Source organism: Primulina huaijiensis, chromosome 7 (genome assembly GCF_012295235.1).
Source record: "Primulina huaijiensis isolate GDHJ02 chromosome 7, ASM1229523v2, whole genome shotgun sequence".
Lineage (NCBI taxonomy): Eukaryota > Viridiplantae > Streptophyta > Magnoliopsida > Lamiales > Gesneriaceae > Primulina > Primulina huaijiensis.
In genome coordinates this window covers 19667583-19686383 of record NC_133312.1, presented here as the reverse complement: position 1 = coordinate 19686383, position 18801 = coordinate 19667583, and the positions used below count along the sequence as shown (strand labels likewise).

General features: G+C 33.8%; 1 protein-coding gene across 1 annotated transcript in view; it reads right to left on the bottom strand.

Moving 5' to 3' along the window:
• LOC140980460 (uncharacterized) overlaps positions 1 to 7638 on the bottom strand; it is a 95742-nt gene extending 88104 nt beyond the window's left edge. The window contains exons 1-2 of the mRNA XM_073446276.1: positions 7385 to 7638; positions 6005 to 6086 (exon numbers count right to left, since the gene is read on the bottom strand). Of these exons, the coding sequence (XP_073302377.1) occupies positions 6005 to 6086; positions 7385 to 7399 (97 nt within the window). The 5' untranslated portion in view covers positions 7400 to 7638. The remainder of the gene's footprint in view (positions 1 to 6004; positions 6087 to 7384) is intronic.
• Positions 7639 to 18801: the final 11163 nt, after the last annotated feature.

Below are 18801 nucleotides of genomic sequence, written 5' to 3'. Positions count from 1 at the left end.
TTGGTGATAATGCTTATAAACATGATAATCCAAGGGGCATGAAGTAGGCATGTTGATGGAAAGTCAATACAGGAGGTATCACATGGCCAAGAAACAAATAACGACTCAAGAGAAAGAGGTGGGTCAGAAAAATCAATAGAGAAATTGGTAGAGTCAAGCGGGTCAGACAAATCAAATGAGCAGCAAAAAAACAAAGGAAAAAATAAATAATCTGTGAATCACTCACATAGTGGAAAGGTGATCAAGATACTGAGCAAAATCGATCCAAAAGACGCAACAAAATTCAGGAGATCTTCTATTGATTCCATGAATAATAAGCAGGATGATGGCCAGGGTTCCACGGTTGAACTAGAGAGGAATGGCACAAAAGATAATAAGTTCTGGAAAACGTACTGCAGAAGAAGTAAAATGAAAGGAGATGTCACTGGAAAAGAAGCACAAGTCTTATGGGGGAAGTCAACAACAAACTTCATTTTCAAGGGGATGCACAGAAATATTGAAGCTGTCCACTCGGAAGATTTAGAGGAGTTGAACATTGAAGATTCTCAAGATGAATTGCAAGACACGGAGTTTAATTATTCAGAATCCGAAAGCAACGGCTCAGTCAGAGATGAAGATTCTGATACAGCTGAAGAAGAACCAGTAGCTTTGGACAGGCTTTTCTCATCGACGAATGGAAACAACTCAATTCCTCATCTGCCAGAAAATTCAAAACCTATTGTGGGACAGGTATTTAAAGGTATTCAATCTTCCATTCTTTCTCATTCCTTCTCGCTTCATTCCATTCTACCATCATCATTCTCAGCTTTGGGTTTGTCTAGTGGTTTATTAGAAGGGGGGATAGGATGGGTTGATGGAAAGCATGGTTGTGACAGAGATATAACTAAAGGGGCTATGGATGAGGAAATTGTTGGTAAGGTTAGTAAGGTGGATGGTAATGATAGAGATGAAAATTGTCCAAAAGGGTACAACATGCCTTCTGATCTTTCAAATAAGGATTTGTTCAGTAAAACTTGTGGTATAATTTATAAGAGAGGTTCTAATTCGAAGGGATCATGCGTGTTCTAATGAAACTGTTCTCTTGGAATATAAGAGGTGGAGGGGCAGTGAGAAGAAGACAATTGGTTAAGACGGTTATTCGACAATCAAAACCGGATATTGTGGTTCTCTTAGAAACATAACGAGAAATGGTGGATAAAAAATTCGTTGCCAGTGTGTGGAAGTCAAGATTTGTGGATTGGGTGTGTCTGCCATCGGTTGGAAGTTCAGAGGGAATCCTTGTCATGTGGGATCCCCGTGGGGTTAATGTCACTAACAATTTGATTGGGGAATTCTCAGTATCAATTGAAATTAAGCGAAATGATGAGACAACTTGGTGGTTCTCCGCCATTTACGGACCTGTTCGACCGAGAATGAGAGAATTGTTTTGGGATGAATTAGCAGGATTGAAAACGATTTGTGGGAATAATTGGTGTCTAGGAGAGGACTTCAATTTAGTAAGGAATTTGGGGGAAAAAATGAATAGTCAATCAGTAAGTACAAGCATGTCCTGTTTTGATGGTTTGGTAGAAGAATTGGAACTCCATGACCCACCACTTCTGAATGCCAAGTTCACGTGGTCAAATTTTAGAGCGGTGCCAATTTGTTGTCGTCTGGATAGATATTTTTTCTCGGGGGGTTGGAGTAATATATTTCCAATAGTTAGACAAACGGTGTTGCCAAGAATTACGTCTGATCACTCCCCAGTATTGCTCGACACATCTAAGCTGAAATGGGGCCCACTCCTTTTAGATTTGAAAATGCTTGGTTGTCACATAGAGACTTCAAAGAACAAGTGAGGACATGGTGGGCGAACGGGGACTTTCAGGGGTGGGAAGGGTACAGATTCATGCAAAAGTTGAGGTATACCAAGAAAAAAGTTTCTGTTTGGAATAAGGAAGTGTTTGGAGATGTGGGTGTCAGATTCCAAGAGTTGAGCAATAAGATTAAGTGGTTGGATGGGATTGAGGCAGCAGGTTTTTGGTCAGATGAGCTGAATCAAGAAAGAAAGGAATTGAGCTGGAAACACTGTCTTTCAGAAATTTCCAGATTCAAAGTCAAAAAGCCAAAGTCAAGTGGCTCAAAGAAGAGGACCAAAACTCCAAATTCTTTCACTCATTACTAACTCACAGAAGGAACAAATCATTGATAGACAAGGTGGAACTAGAACAACAAATCGAACATGAGATTTTAAAATTCTATGGGTACTTGTTTAGGAAATCGGAAGGTGATGGAGGAAGTGTTGATGAAGTAGAGAGGAGTCTTAATGGTTTGAATTGGTGTCCTATACAGAATATTGATGCAGAGGAATTGGAAAAACCTTTCGATGAAGAGAAGATTAAAAATGCGGTTTATGACAGTGATGGTTCAAAAGCTCCAGGGCCGGATGGGTTCACAATGGCTTTTTTTCAAGGTAATTGGGAGACTGTGAAAGTGGATTTGCTGAGAGTGTTTGCTGAATTTTTCGAAAATGGGATTGTAAATGGAATTACTAATGAGACGTACATTTGTCTTATCCCGAAGAAAATTGATGCGAGAAATATCAAAGATTATAGACCAATCAGTTTGACTACGAGTTTGTATAAGATATTGGCTAAGGTGTTGACAAATAGAATGAAAAAAGTCTTGTGCAAAACCGTTGCGGAGAATCAATTCGCTTTTATCAAGGGAAGACAGATATTGGATTGTTGCCTCATAGCAAATGAGATTGTGGAAGAATATCGGCGCAAGAAAAAGAAAGGATTGGTGCTCAAAATAGATTTGGAAAAGGCTTATGATAATGTTGATTTTCGATTCCTAGATTATGTGCTTCGCATGAAAGGTTTTGGGGAGAGATGGAGAAGGTGGATAAGGGGATGTGTTTCTAATGTATCTTTTTCGATTTTTATTAATGGAAGACCATGCGGGAAAATCAAAGGAGAGAGAGGCTTAAGACAAAGGGATCCTTTATCACCGTTTTTATTCAATATAGTTGTCGATGTGTTGGGAAGGATGATTGACAAGTCAAAGGTGAACAATGAATGAAAGGGGCTTGAAGTAGGGAAAGAGAATCTCGAAATTTCGCATTTACAATTTGCGGATGATACTTTGTTCTTCGCAAAATCAAAAAATGATGTGTTGGCATTACTGGACATAATCAAACTGTTTGGCCGCATTTCTGGGTTGAAAATTTATTTGGGGAAAAGTTTGGTGTTGGGATTGAATTGCTCGGACGAGGAAGTTAATGAGTTGGCAATGTATTCCGGGTGCAAAAAGGAGAGTTGGCCTATTAAGTATCTCGGGGTTCCATTGGGAGGTAATCCCACAAAAATGGAATTCTGGGTACCTGTTCTATCAAAAATGTACAAGAAATTAGCAAGTTGGAAAAAATCATTCCTATCGAGGGGAGGGCGACTTATTTTGATTAAAGCCGTGCTTTGTGCAATGCCATCCTATTACATGTCACTTTTCAAAGTTCCAATTAAGGTGGCTACAATGATGGAAAAATTGATGAGGGACTTTTTTTGGGATGGAGATGACGGGGATAAACATTGTCATGTGGTCGGATGGAAGCAAGTGTGTAAACCGAAGGAAAAAGGCGGTCTAGGAGTGGGGGATATATGTCTCAGAAATAAGGCATTGCTTGGGAAATGGTGGTGGAGAGGGTCAGTGGAAAGGGGGTCGATGTGGAAGAAAATTATCAAGAGCATCTACGGGATACAGGAAAATGGATGGGATTTGTGGTTGGCGGAGACAGTGACATTCAAAAGTCCTTGGAAGTTCATCTATAGATCTTACCAGGCTTTCCATCAACTTGTTAGGATGGTGCCTAAGCAGGGTAATCTAATTCGTTTTTGGGAAGATATTTGGGAGGGAGATGTCTCTTTTAGAATTAGATTTCCTTCTTTATTCCGTATTTCGGTATCTGTCAATAAACCTATCAGTCATTTCATTGCAGCTGTCAATACCGGGGGTAGTGAGTCTATCGTTTGGGATGTCAGGTTCAGAAGAGATCTTATGGAGGGTGAGTATGGGGAATTTATCATTCTGCTGGGTGTCCTTCAGAGCGTTAGATTGCAGATGGGAATTGAGGATTATAGAGTCTGAGGTTGGGAGATCCTTCGGGGTTGTTTTCTGTTAGTTCCTTTTATAATTCTTTCTTCAGTTTGTCCAACTCACATTCTATCACTTGTTTTAATAATATCTGAAAAATACAAGTCCCACAAAAGATTAAAACTTTCTCGTGGATCGTGGCCTTGGGAAAGCTTCCAACATGCGACTCCGTGCAAAGAAGCTGGAAGAATTGTTTTTTGAGCCCGCAGTGGTGTTGCTTATGCAGAAATAATGAAGAGAATCAAGATCATTTGCTTTTGCATTGCTCATTTTCTATGGGTATTTGGTACAGAGTTTTACAAGAGATGGGCATTCAGTGGGTCGCTCCGAGACAAGCGAGAGATCTTTTCTTTTCGGAAATCGAAGTTCACATACACAAAAGGCTCGGCAATTTCTGGTACTTGATAATTCAATACGTATTTTGGTCCCTGTGGTTGGAAAGGAACAAAAGAATATTTGATGATGTTGCGGATTCCGCCGATCAAGTATGGGACAAAGTGAAATTCAAAATTGCGGCTTGGTCAACAAACTTGAAAGAGTACAGTCATCTTGGGATCTCGGAGTTGGTTAGGGACTGGAAATTAATTTGTGTGTGATACTATTGCTATTAAGTCATAGAGTTTGGGAATATTTCGGGTACAATGATGATGTATTTTAGCATTGGGTACAATTAAATTTCTTGTAATGTAACTGCGGATTTCTTATCCGTGGTAATGGTGTAATATCAAATTATTATAATAAAATTAGTTTTCTATCAAAAAAAAAATCCAAGGGGCATAAACATCTCCAATAAATTCAACGTCTTTGATATTTCCCATACTTTCCAATTAATGAGTTAAGGAAATCTGATGACAATTTTTCCACAAAAAGGGCTCATTGATGCATCACAAGTACAAAAAATTTTCTGTTCATGTGATTAGTTTCCTATTTTGTCATTTTGTAGAATTATTTCAAGTTAACTAATACCATTACAACCTTAATAGTATAAAAATGAGAAACCTTACTGCATTAGAATTTCTATTATCAAATTGCATTAGGAGTATTAGTATTCCATTTAAGTCCATGATTTGTACTCAGATATTTATTCAAATTTTAGTGATATTGTCATAAACACCCCTAGTTTTTCCTTTCAGTTCAGGCTCTTAATTGTATCGTCTAAAACACTCATTTCGCTGCACTAGTATATCTCTAAAACAGTCAACGAAAATTTGTGGTTAGAAAACTCTCTATTTCAACATTAACTGCTTAAACAATACAAGCGAACAACTCAAGAGTAATACATAGAAATAGTTTCAAACATTTCCATGATAAAAGGTTGATGCTCGTTTCAATTTCAAGAAGAGAGAAGGGGTGAGTGATCTAGAAAAATGGCAAGTGCAACCAAACAACGAAAAAGAGTATATTTTTCACTAATACACCTGGTGATGGTACGGGTTTTAGCGCATGGTCTTACCAATATGTAACATCACAAATACTGTGATTACAAAAATTGATTATGGTCATATCCCAATAAGGTCAACACAGAAAAATAACAATCGCACAGAAGTGTAAATCCATGAAAAAAATGTGAAAGCGCAGCTGCTGCTATACAAGTAAAATAGTGCAACCTATGACATGAGCACTAAAACTTCCCAGAACAACATCCAAGGGTAAGGTGCACGACTTTTAACTATGTTTAGTGTCCTGGATTAAAATACTCCCAAATTAAATCATCAATCTCATATAATAAAGTAGAATAAGTTTGCACAAAGTAATAACAAGAGAAATTGATGATATAGGCACATCCAACTAAAATATATCGACTGAAACAGCTAATAAATGTACAACTAAAGCATAAAAGGACAATGTAAAACAGATTAAACGGGAGAATAACCTTTCCACACGCTGATTCTAAGGGCTTCTGCTGACAGCCCATGTACATATTCACCTAAATACTTTCGAAGTAAATGCAGAACCTACAATAACATAAAGAAGAAAAGCTCAATTATACAATTTGATGAATCACCCTAAGGGTCTTCGACCATGATAATCAAAATCTCAATAAACCATAAAATTTGATATTTGAGAAAAGATCTGCCAGATGAATAAAAGGATTCTGGAGAAAGCCGGTATCATTAGAGTGCACCGAGCAAAAAAAGGATAGTCACATAAAGACTGGAATACATTAGCATGCCAAACATGTGACGGTACAGATTATCAGAATATGTTTCATGGTACAAAACCTAAAAATTTTCCTCTAAATGATAAATTTAAGCATCCCATGACTGAATGCAAAAAAGAATAAAGAGTTTATGTTCCTACCTTACAGAAAATTAATCCAATAGCACTACAGGCACCTCGAGATCTCTAGAAATATCTTCTGGAAAGTAAGTGCTAAGTCATTAGTCGTGGAAGACCATATGTTCACCTTTGAAAAGTTATTGCATGTCGGCGACAGTGAGACTGTCAGATGTGTTATAGGTTGTGCATACAGCTTTTATCAAACAAATGCTTCTGTAGCTGAACCGGAAACATTTCACACGTTATTTTGTTTTTATTGTATCATAGATTTTCATTCACTGTATAAGTATAAGCAAACGTCGTGATTGCGTGAGGTAACTTCCAAGTATCCATTAAAAAAAAGACGAAGAAACTTCATTCTTGTGGTTCTGGGGATTGCACTTCTCTTCGTAATATAGTGCTTACACAGACTATCCTATTCCATTACATTAACAGTAAGTTTATCCAAGTTCTCCAATTCCACTAGAGCTACAATTAAATATGATGTCCTTATTCAACCTGTTCGGCCTAATAACATTACTCTCACGACTTGCATGTCCACCTTAGAGTACAGAGAAACAATAAATTAATAAATAAATAAGACTGCAACCTTGACACGCTTGCAAAAAAGAAAAGCCAAATAAACTCATGTTTCCTCCATGAGACGATCTCAGCAACTCTGTGCTTCTTTACATGCAATAAAGATGTTCAGAAAAAAAAACAAAAAACAAAAAAAAAACAACAACAACATAGCATGACGAATATCATAGCATTTTCATGAAGTAATCAGAAGCCCGATTCACTAAAACTTTCCAAAAAAGACCAAAAAATTAAACATAAAACAATCTAAGTATCTAATAACTATTCATCCACCCCTTCAACAGAATCACGAACAAAATAAAATCCTACGCATATCCGATTAAGAAGTATAAGAAAATTACTGCCAAACATAAAAAACAAATCTCGGGAATGATAGAAACTAGAAAATGCTCACATGCGCTTCAAACATGTCGAAGTATGAAGCCCGATCGTTCAAATCGATGTACTTCGCGACGCAAAATTATTCAAAACTAGTGATCGGTGCTGAAAACAAGCCATTAACGGGTACAGAGTCGATGAATTCAATAGTAGCGTTGGGCGTCGTGAGATACTGAATTAATTGATTGATTAACTGGAAAATGGGGAAGAATTTTCTTCGTTTTCCTCCTATGAAACGGTGCTGGCAGTATCCAGGTTGCGACTGAGAGAATAGACATAGAGCCAGTTCCTTTAGGGGGTTGAAATGGGAAAATAATGTAGTGGGTCGGTTCGGGTACATTCGGGTTGGGTGACATTGTTTGACCCACAATTTTTTGCCCATTTTTCGAGGATTAATTTAGGACGGACATGTGCAACTAGAAATTTCAAACCAACTCGAATTATAATTATTTAGTGGGAAACGAACCAAATTAATATTAACAATATATTATCGATATTTTATTATTTATGTATTATGTATATATTGGCATTTGTTTATTTATTATTTTATGTATGTATTGGCATTTGTTTATTTAAAATTATAATATAATAAATAATTTGTATTTTAAACATGCGAGTTAAGATTTACGTGTGATCACATAATATTATTAATAGAGTAAGAGCAAGAGCATGGACCAATTTGATATGTTAAAACGGGCTAGAGACGGGTAAGTATGTACATGCCGTAATTTATCATTGGACGATATGGGTTGGAAAATTATTAATTCAACTTATCTATTTTAGGTAGTGGGTGGACTAGTACGGTGGATTTAGTCAATTTTGTGTATAATATGGTTTGAGATGAGCAGGTTCGCCATTTTGATATGTTGGAAAATTGTCAATCCAACTCAAGCACATATTTTGTTGATAGCTCGATAAGACATACCTATCATATTTTAACATATCTATCACCAATCATTCGATAAACTATATTTTGTAAATAAATTATGTATTATTAAATAGATATTACAAATATATGAACAAACAAATTGACTAACTTTTGTGATTATGTCACAGTTAACAACATAAATATCACGACTAGCACTTGTTGGAAATTTGAATCAAATTTAGAATTTGAATAAAAATTATGTCTCATGAACGTGGGGAGTGTCTTTTGGCTCTCCACATTTTTGAGTTAATTGTGGCTAATAATTGTAGAAATGTCTTTTGACTTTCCACATTCTTGAGTTAATTGAAGACTGTTGGCTCTTCATATTCTTGAGTTAATGGGAAGATTAATTGAATTAATTAATCTTGCATGACTCTTGGTGTGCATTTTGGGGCTTATAAATAGTGTGTTCATTTACTCATTTCAAATACATGAAAATCTTATCTCTTTCAAGCATTCTCTTGCATTTCATATTGTTAGCTTTCTATTTGGCCTCCGTTAAATTTTGGTAATAAAGTAAAGGTACGTTTTCAGTTCGCCGTAGTAGTGCCTCGTGCTAAGTCACTGCTGGTTGTTCCGTTGTATCTCGGAAACAGACGTCCAAGACGATCCTCGAAGCACATACAGGAGGGGACGAATCTCTTTTAAGGACACTGTACTTCGTACAGGCCTCGGTTTGGTTTACTTTAAGCTTTGCTCTACTGTGTTTTCTTCACCATTTAGTTCACTGGTTTTTTACAAAAGTTTAATGTACTTTATCGTTTGATATATTGTGCAACAGTTGTATTCGTCATGTATCTCAGTCGATTTTAATTCTAAGGGATTGGAAACATATACAAGCACTTGTCTTTATCATTCTTCCATCGGCCGAAGCTGAAAAACGAGATATAATATCAAAGTGATTTCGCATTTTTGCATGTACTTGACAAAATGTCAACATCCAATAGAAATGTTCTTTAAATTATTGCTTTGATCGATTGATTAAAATTGAAAATTGTAGAGTTGAATATTCTTTGATTGGTAAAGCTAAAATAACAATTTTAAATTTTGACCTTACATATCCTTTAATCCTAAATTGAGTTTGATGTTATCTTTCGAATTCTACAACATAGTCAAAACCATATTATTTGATTATTATTATGAGTAGATTTTCAAATGGACCTGAAACAACATAACATGTAATATATTAAATTTGTGGTATGTAATTGAATAATAAAAAGATTGCCATTCGGATATATGGTTTGTCGCCGAGACATGATTTGCACACAATCGGGAAATCTGTCCGCTCCTTTCCATGGACTTCTGCGTCTTGAGTAGAGAACTAGAAGAATGAATTTTAGAGGAAGGGGAGGGGAGGTCAATTAATGTAGACCATGGGTTTAGGCGGAAAGATTAATGATGAGACATGGTATTTTTATTATTAGTACGTCTTTTGTGAGACGGTTTAACGGATCTTTATCAATAATACGGGACAACTCCGTCCATATTAATAATAATAAGTAATATTTTTGACATAAAAAATAATAATTTTTCATGTGTGAAGTATTTTATTATTTAAACAAGTGATTTGAGTAAGGGTAAATATGGAACAAAGCATGCTTATTTTGTTGAATTGAATTGTTGGAAGCCTATTAGGGCTGACGAAAAAAACTCGAAAATCCTGATCCAACTCGAATCACGCCCCAAAAAAAAAAATGACTCGTCTTTTTCTTGACCCGAATGTTCGGGATTTTTTTCGTCCCGATTAATTGAGAGAAGGATCGGAATATGATCTCCTCCCGACTTTCATAGAGTTTATATAGTCAAGTGGTATTCAATATTGACTTTTAAAACTCTATAAAAGTCTAGATGTATTCAAATTTTCAATCGACTTTTAATAACTCTATCGAATTCATTAACATACAAATAATAAAGCCTAAGGTATAATTATAAATTGTCAAAAATTATCTTTGGTTCAATCCAAATATTTGGGTGGATTGTTAAAACTTCTAACTCATACCCGAACTCTTTTTTTCTCTCCCATCTCACATCACTTTCTTCTCTTCTCATCTATTTCTATCATTCTCTCTAATTTACAAATGTATCTCTATATACATTTTCTTTTTTCTTTTCAGTTTTTTTTATTTTTTAGATGATTGCTTATTTAATAATTTTTTATTTTAATATTATATGAAATTTTGAATTCTATTATTGATTTTGTGATTTTTTTAATTAATTATTTATACACATGAATATAACATTCAATAATAATAATAAAAGATAATTCAAAAAAATAATGTCACTTAATTCTTAATGGCTGAATAGTCTTGCAACAAGCATGATAAAAAAATAAAATAAAAATTAAGATTTTAAAATATAATTCATAAAAAATTATGATATAATTGATAAAATAATTTTTTTCTTTATTGTTTAAAAGTTATTTTTTATTTTTTTTTATTACATCTAATTTGGAAATTCTAAAAGGTTTATAAAATTAGAATTATAAACTTTTTAATAAATTATTGCACTAGATATAAGAAAATAATAACATTTTATTGACTCATAGAATTGAAAGTAATAGTACATTTTTTAATAAATAAAAGTACAAAATTTTAATAACTTTTTAACTAAAAATTTATTTTCAGTTAACTATCATATTTTTATTTAAAAAATATTCACACAATGATAAATAATATTATTTTCATACGAATATATTATCAATTCAAATACAATATTTTTTTTCATCGTATTTTTTATTTTTAAAATTCTTTGTTGGGCCAAATATATTTTTGCTCATTTGGAATCAGATTATCAGGTGGCATAAATTCGATAACAAAGAAGGTATAAATTGATTAATTCATAGCATAATTAGTAGTCTGTAAAGGGTCTTTTCTTTTTAACATTAGAGGAGCAATGCTACTTGAACTTGGTGGTATTTTGAGCTTTTATGAAACCAAACTTCTAATTTTCCAGTATCGATTTTCTTTTTTCTTTTTTCTTTTTAAGCCAAAACTGCAGTTTGGGTTGTGGTGGTTGGCTTTCCAGTTGAATTGCTTTACATTTTATAGATCTGAAAATTTTAAGGTTATGATTATTGACATTTATATTAGAAGCAGTTTACTTTTTTGTCATATTAGTGTTATGTTATTGTCTTATTCACTAAAATGTGCGACTTTCTTTTATGAAATTTCGTTAAATTGGGCCTGTGACTTTCTTGAATTTCATTGGGTAAGTTAGTGCTGCTTAATCATGTTCGTAATCTCATTGTTTCTTCATTAAAATTGTGCTCAAGCAAGAGCTTTGGTTCAACAATTAGATTTTATTTTATGTTTTCTTTGTTCTTTTTGAAGAAAAATCACATATTTTGTAAAATACAACTGGAAGTATGAATATCTTATAGCTGACAATAAATGAACGAAATACAAATATTCAAAGTGAGTATATATCTGACCTACTATTAAGTAGTAATAGAACAAATGTAAGAAAAATGATTCATATCAAAAGAAGAATAAATATGTAAGAAATGACGAAATCCATAAGCCTGCATTTTTTGAGAAAATGGTATATACACCTCCTCAACTTTAGAAAATTGAGACATGCGTGCGCCTCTTCTTTTTACTCTCGAGCTCTTGATCAACTCATTGATGGTATGAGAAATACCTATAAATAGCGGTGATTGAGGTCCATAAGCATACACCTTATAAAAACAAAAATACACCATTTACAGAGAGTTTGAGTGCTTAGAAGGCTTCAATCGGAGAAAAACAAATACTTACAAATTATTTGATGGCCGGAGGTAACGTTCGATTCGCTTCCACATATTGTTTATCATGTTCATAGATGTGTAGAAACACGATTTTGTTAAAAAAAAAAAACTCTAACATTTGATATCAGCGCAATGATGTCTCTACCTTGAATATATTTGTTTTCATTTTTCTGAAAAATCCAATATAAAGAACTTTTCGAAAAATTCATTACTAGAAGTTTGCGTAAGAAATAAGAAACTTGAAGCTTGAAGATCAGATAAAATAATATTAAGAAATTTAACCGAGAATTTCTTCTTAGTATAATAGGTTGCTCTTTGAAGTTTCCGTTTGAAATCTTGAAAATTGTAGATTTGTTTATGAAAATTTTTTATAGGAGACGAGCAAACAATTTTGAGAGTATGATAAGTGTAGTAAATGAGACATTGCTCAAGGTTGAAGATGAAGTTTTAATTGCTTCAAATAATGCATTCTGAATTGAGTTCTGCGGGCATTTAATGATTCTTTCTGTTAAGCCATGTGAAGTTTGGTATAATATATAATGAACATGGCCCACTTGAAAGAAGACCAAAGAAATTGTCGGATCATTTGGTTAAACTTTTCAAACTTTATTAATTTTTTTATTATAAAATTTTTTTAATTAAAAATAATAATAACAATATTGAAAAAAATTTCATTTAGAAATAGATTTTAATATTTCAAATTCAGCGTAACTTCCAATACATATTTATAAATTAATTTTGCATGCTAGATATTATGTCAAATATTTTGGGTATTTATTTGATATGAACATGCAAATTTAATATTATGCTTGCATTTATTCTTGATGTTTTTGAGCGAATTATATTGAAAAATATTTGGTAACTCAAGATTCACATTATATTCATATTAAATTATATTAAATTGTTTATAATTTGAAATAAACATATCAAGTAAAAATGTGAAAATAAAATTATTTAATGAAAATTTTGGATTATAAAGATTCACATAAATGTGGATAATTAAGTTGAATAATAATTATAAGGTAACGTAAGAAAACATTATCTGAGGGAGTTATTCGTAGATCAGTTTAAACTGCTTTGACTTGTCACTGATCTCTCTGAGGAACATTGCTATGTTTACGAGTTAGGTATTTAAAGGGCCTTAACTCTACTTATATTTCTTTAAAGCACTCTTGGAAAGTGTTGATTATATCACTAAATAAATATTATATAAAAAATTATGTAAAGCCAAAATTTGTTCAGTGAACTGTATAATTTTAAATAATCGAGGAATAGTCACATCATCATTAATTGTGAAAAATTATTCATTAAGTGGATTCGGATTACATAATGGACATCAATTGTAATTAATTATATAAACATAATAAATTTTTCCCCAAAGGGATTTTGTTATATTTATATAACTAATTAGATTAAATATCAAAATTATATTTTTCTTAATTTACCCACATGAGTTAAGGAAAAATATATTTTGATAGTTTTATCGTAAAGTTCTAGAAAAATCTTATTGAATTAAATTTTAGCCCACAATAAAATTTTATGTCACTAAATTTTTATGAAATGATTTACATTGGCAAAACATTATATTACCTCAAAATTTTAAAAAAACAATAAGCATTTTATATTTTTTTGCCATTATGCAACCTGCGAGTTTTTCTGATATGAGATGTGACATTCTCGAACAGAAGGACGATAACTATAAAATATGAAAAGAAAGAATTTTTTTTCAATCGGGGTGGATGGATATTGATTATGCTATACGGAAAAACGAATCGTTGCTATTACTAAAAACAACATTCCAGATGATGTTGATCTTTATGAAAAATGGGAGCGATCTAATCGAGTCTTTGTAATATTCATAAAGACCAAAATCTCTGCTGGTATTCGTGGTTCCGTTGATCAGCATAATAATATTAAATAATTATTGAAGGTTATGGATGAACAATTTCAGTCATCAGATAAGGCACTTGTCAGCACCCTAATTATCTAATTCTCTTCATTAAGGCTCACCAGTGTGAGAGGTGTGCGGGAGCACATCATGAAAATACTGGACATAGCGGCTCGACTCAAGAAACTTGAAGTGGAAATTTTTGAGACTTTGCTTGTGCAGTACATTTTATCCACTCTTCAACAACAATATGGACCCTTCAAAATTTCCTACAACAACATAAATATAAGTGATCAGTAAATTAATTAATGACCATATGTGTTCAAGAGGAAGAAAAGTTGTTAATGGAAACAAGTGATAATGTTTTATGACTATACAAGAAAAGTATAAGAAGCAAGCCAAAGTCAAGGAAAAAGGGAAATGAATAATTCCACCCCAACCTGACATCAAGAAAGAATACAAGTGTTTCTTCTGTAAAAAGACTGGACACATGAAGAAGGATTGCATTGAATTTAAGGATTGGCTGGAAAAAAAAAGGTATTCATATTCCATTTGTCTGTTATGAATCTAATATAGTTGATATGATTTATAACACATGATGGATTGATTCCGGTTCTACAATTCATGTTACAAATATTTTGCAGGTATGTGAAGCCTAAGGAAACCTCTGGGAAATGAGCGGAACATCTATTCGGAAACAAGATAACTTCGCATGTAGAGGCTATTGGGACTTGTTGCCTTATGTTAGATAGTGGTTTTATTTTAAGGAGGTATTAAAAGTTGTGTTATAAATGAAGATTCCTTTATATTATGACACCGGATATTGAAATACATCTCCATATAGAGTATTAAAAGATTAGTGAATGATGAAGTACTTAGTACTTTAGATTTTACTCATTTTGAGACTTGTGTGGACTGCATAAAGGAAAAACGAACCAATAAGTCTAAAAAAGGTGCCAAGAGGAGTACATAAATATTAAAAATCATACATTCAGATATTTGTTGTCAAGATATGGACATGCAAAGTCCGAAATACTTTATCTCCTTCATTGATGGCTACTCGCGATAAATATATATCTACATGCTTCATAACAAAAACAAAGCTATTGAACATTTAAGGTTTTCAAGACTGAAGTGGAGAAGCAACGTGAAAAATAAATTAAAATCATGATAAACGAGATAGGTGAATAATATTACGGTAGATACACTGAGAATGGACATGCACCTAGTCTGTTTGCGAAGTTTCTCCAAGAGCATGTGATTGTTGGCCAATATACTATGTCTGGTTCTCCGGACCAAAATGGTGTAGCTGAGAGGAGAAACCGCACATTGGACATGGTGAGGAGCATGTTTAGTAACTCCAAACTTCATAAATCTATGTGGACTGAAGCTCTTAAGACAACTGTGTATATATTAAATCGAGTTCCAACTAAGGTTGTCCCAAAGATGCCATTTGAATTATTGAAAGATTGGAAACCGAGTTTGCAACATATACGCATTTGGGGTTGTCCTTCAGAAATAAAAGTTTCCAACCCATATGAAAAGAAACTGGACCCAAGAACTATAAGTGAATATTTCATTAGGTATGCCGAAAAATCCAAATGGTACAGATTCTATTGTCTATCTCACAACACTAGAATTGTGGAATAAAGAAATACAAAATTTCTTGAGAATGACTTGAATAGTGGGAACGATCATTCAAATGACATAGTTTTTGAGAAAGAACACATCAATTCACAATCTTCTTATTCAAATGATAGATTAGTCGTCATTCACACCCCTCAAGACCAAATGGGTGTTAGGCAACTGGTTATTGAAGTTCCACAAATCGCTGATGAAAATCTAGTAGATCAAGTTGTTAATGAAGAACAACAAAAAATCGTTGAATAACCAAACAACCTCAGGAGATTTACTAGAATAAGAAGATCGATTTTATCTAGTGATTGTGTTATGTATTTACAAGAATCGGATTTTAACATTGGAGCCGAAAATGATCCTGAAACGTTTTTACAATCCATGAGTTGTAATGAGTCAAAAATATGGTTTAATGCTATGAAAGAAGAGATGAATTCTATGGAATTTAATGGAGTATGAGATCTTGTTCAGTTGTCTGATGGTTTAAAAGTCATTTGATGTAAATGTGTCTTCAAAACAAAGAAAGACCATTAAACAACATTGAAAGATATAAAGGAAGACTCTTAGCTAAATGATTCACCCAGTAGGAAGGAATCGACTATAAGGAGACTTTTTATCATGTATCTAAGAAAGATTCTCTCCGTATCATTCTAGAATTAGTTACACATTTTGACTTAGATTTACAACAAATAGATATAAAAACGGCTTTTCTCAATGGAGAATTAGATGAAGAGATTTATATGAAACAATCTGAAAGATTCTTCTCTAGTAATGGTGAGCACTTGGTATGCAAGCTTAAGAAATCTATATATGGATTGAAACAAGCTTCACATCAATGTTACTTGAAATTTCATGATGTTATCTCTTCATTCGGATTTGTAGAGAACATCATGGATCAATGTATATACCAGAAGGTCAGTGAGAGTAAAATTTGTTTCCATATTCTATAAGTGGATGATATATATTACTTGCAACCAATGACAATGGTTTGTTGTATGAGGTGGAAAAATTTCTGTATAAAAACTTTGATATGAAGGATATGGATGATTCATCTTATGTTATTGGCATTAAGATACATAGAGAGGGAATTCGAGGTATTTTAGGTCTATCTCAAGAAATCTATATCAACAAAGTTTTAGATAGATATCAGATGAAAGATTGTTTACCAAGTATAGCTCTCATTGTGAAATGAGATATGTTTAATTTAATACAATGCCCAAAGAATTATCTAGAGCAGGAAGAAATAAAAAAAAATTATGCTTAGGTTTGCACTAGACCTGACATTGCATTTGTTGTTGGGATGTTGGGAAGATATCAGAGTAATCTAGGTTTAGACCACTAGAAAAGTGAAAATAAAGTGATGAGGTACCTTCAAGGGACCAAATATTATATGCTTATTTTCAGACGAATTGAGAATTTGGAAATAATTGGCTACTCTTATTCAGACTACGCTGGCTACATTGATTCACGAAAATCCACTTCATGATATATTTTCATGCTAGCTGCTGGAGCTGTATCTTGGAGAAGTGCAAATCAGACATTGACTGCTACTTACACTATGGAAGCTGAGTTCGTAGCTTATTTTGAGGCAACCTCACATGGTGTATGTAACGTCTCGAAAATTTGAAGGTCCACGTAAACAACATGCATGCAAGTTATTAAATTTCTTGGGATTTTATTAAATTGTTTTAAAGCATTAAATACGTGTTTATTTCATTAATAAGTGTTTTAAGTCATGGTGTATTTAAAGTTCACGCATTAGATTTTTAAGTTGCATTTTGCGCTCGAACGAGTATCGGAGACCGGAGAATTTTTAGGAAAATTATTTTTATTACATGATTTATTTTTATTAATCAATTTAAGATGTTTTAAAAGTATTTTTCAAGAATTGGGATCTATTGGGTATTTTTAACCGCGGGATTTTAATTTTTAACGGTACGCAAATTTTATCGAATCGGGGACCTTTTGAGAGTTCGGCTAATGTTTTCAAAAACTTTCCAACACAAAATATTTTTCGAAAATATGTTGGGATTTAATTGGCTACTTTTAAGTTTATTGGGTAAAACTCTTTTTAAATTTTTAAAAGACCATACCCATTATCTTATTAATTAACTATTTATTTATACCTAAGGACCCATTATACCTAAATCTAACTCCTACCAGCCGACAATCCCTCTCTCCTTCATTATTTTCATGGGTTCCAGCAGCCAGTTTCATGGTTTTTATCAGCACGCTTCGGCCATGGATTGTTCTTGCAAAAGAAATTCCCCGGCGCTCCCCCGACGTCCGTTCTTCATCGTTTTTGCGTGGAATCATCAAAGGCACGTATTGTATCATTTCTTTTGCTTCACACTAGTTTTATATACTGTTGAATGGGTTTCTTTCATGAAAGTTTCGATCCCATCATGTGCATAAAAGATTTCTGATTTCATGTGCGTTTTCTTGCAATATATGTTGGTGGTTCACGTTTTTACGGTATTTTTGTGCAAGGGCTGCTAGTTCTCGATGCTAAGGGCTGTAAGTGGTGGCAATGAGTGGTCTTGGGGTTTAGGGCCGTTGCTGATCTCTACAGGGTGATGGGTTGAGAACAAGATTTCGATAGGGTGGCTCGGTTATTGGGTTTTTAGCGTGCAGGGTGCAACCAAAGGAGCAGGGACCTAGCTGAGCCTTAGATCAGACCCTGGTGGGTCTGAGACAAGGCTTGGAAGGGCTCGGCTTGTGCTGGAACCATCCCCAAGTGCTGTGGATCGAGTTGGGTTCGTTTGGTGTTTTGGGGGAGTGTAGCAATCAGGCGGTCTACGCCTGATGCATGGGGCTGATGGCGTGGGTGCAGTAGGTTGAGGAGAGTCCTAGGGTGGTCTAGGAGAGGTGATGTAGGGGCTGGTTCGCTTGGTGGTGGCCTAGGAGCTAAAGGGTGGGGAGGCGTTGAGCTTAGTTATGGTTCGAATGGGACTATGGTGAAGGGTACGGTCGCTTTCTGGTTTTGGCCGAGAGGTCTAGGTGCATAATCTTGATGACTTTAAGGTGTTATAGATGTTTTTAAGATATGGTAAAAATTTGGGAGAAATTTGGTTGAGTTTAGAGTCGACCGCACGAAAACCAAGACCACGGTCCAAGTTTTAAAATAATTTGATTAAGTTATGAAATGGGCTCGAGTTTACGTCTAGGAATGATTTTAAATATGTTTTGGGACATTTTTAGGAATTTAATAAGCTTCGGATCAAAATAATGAGTTTT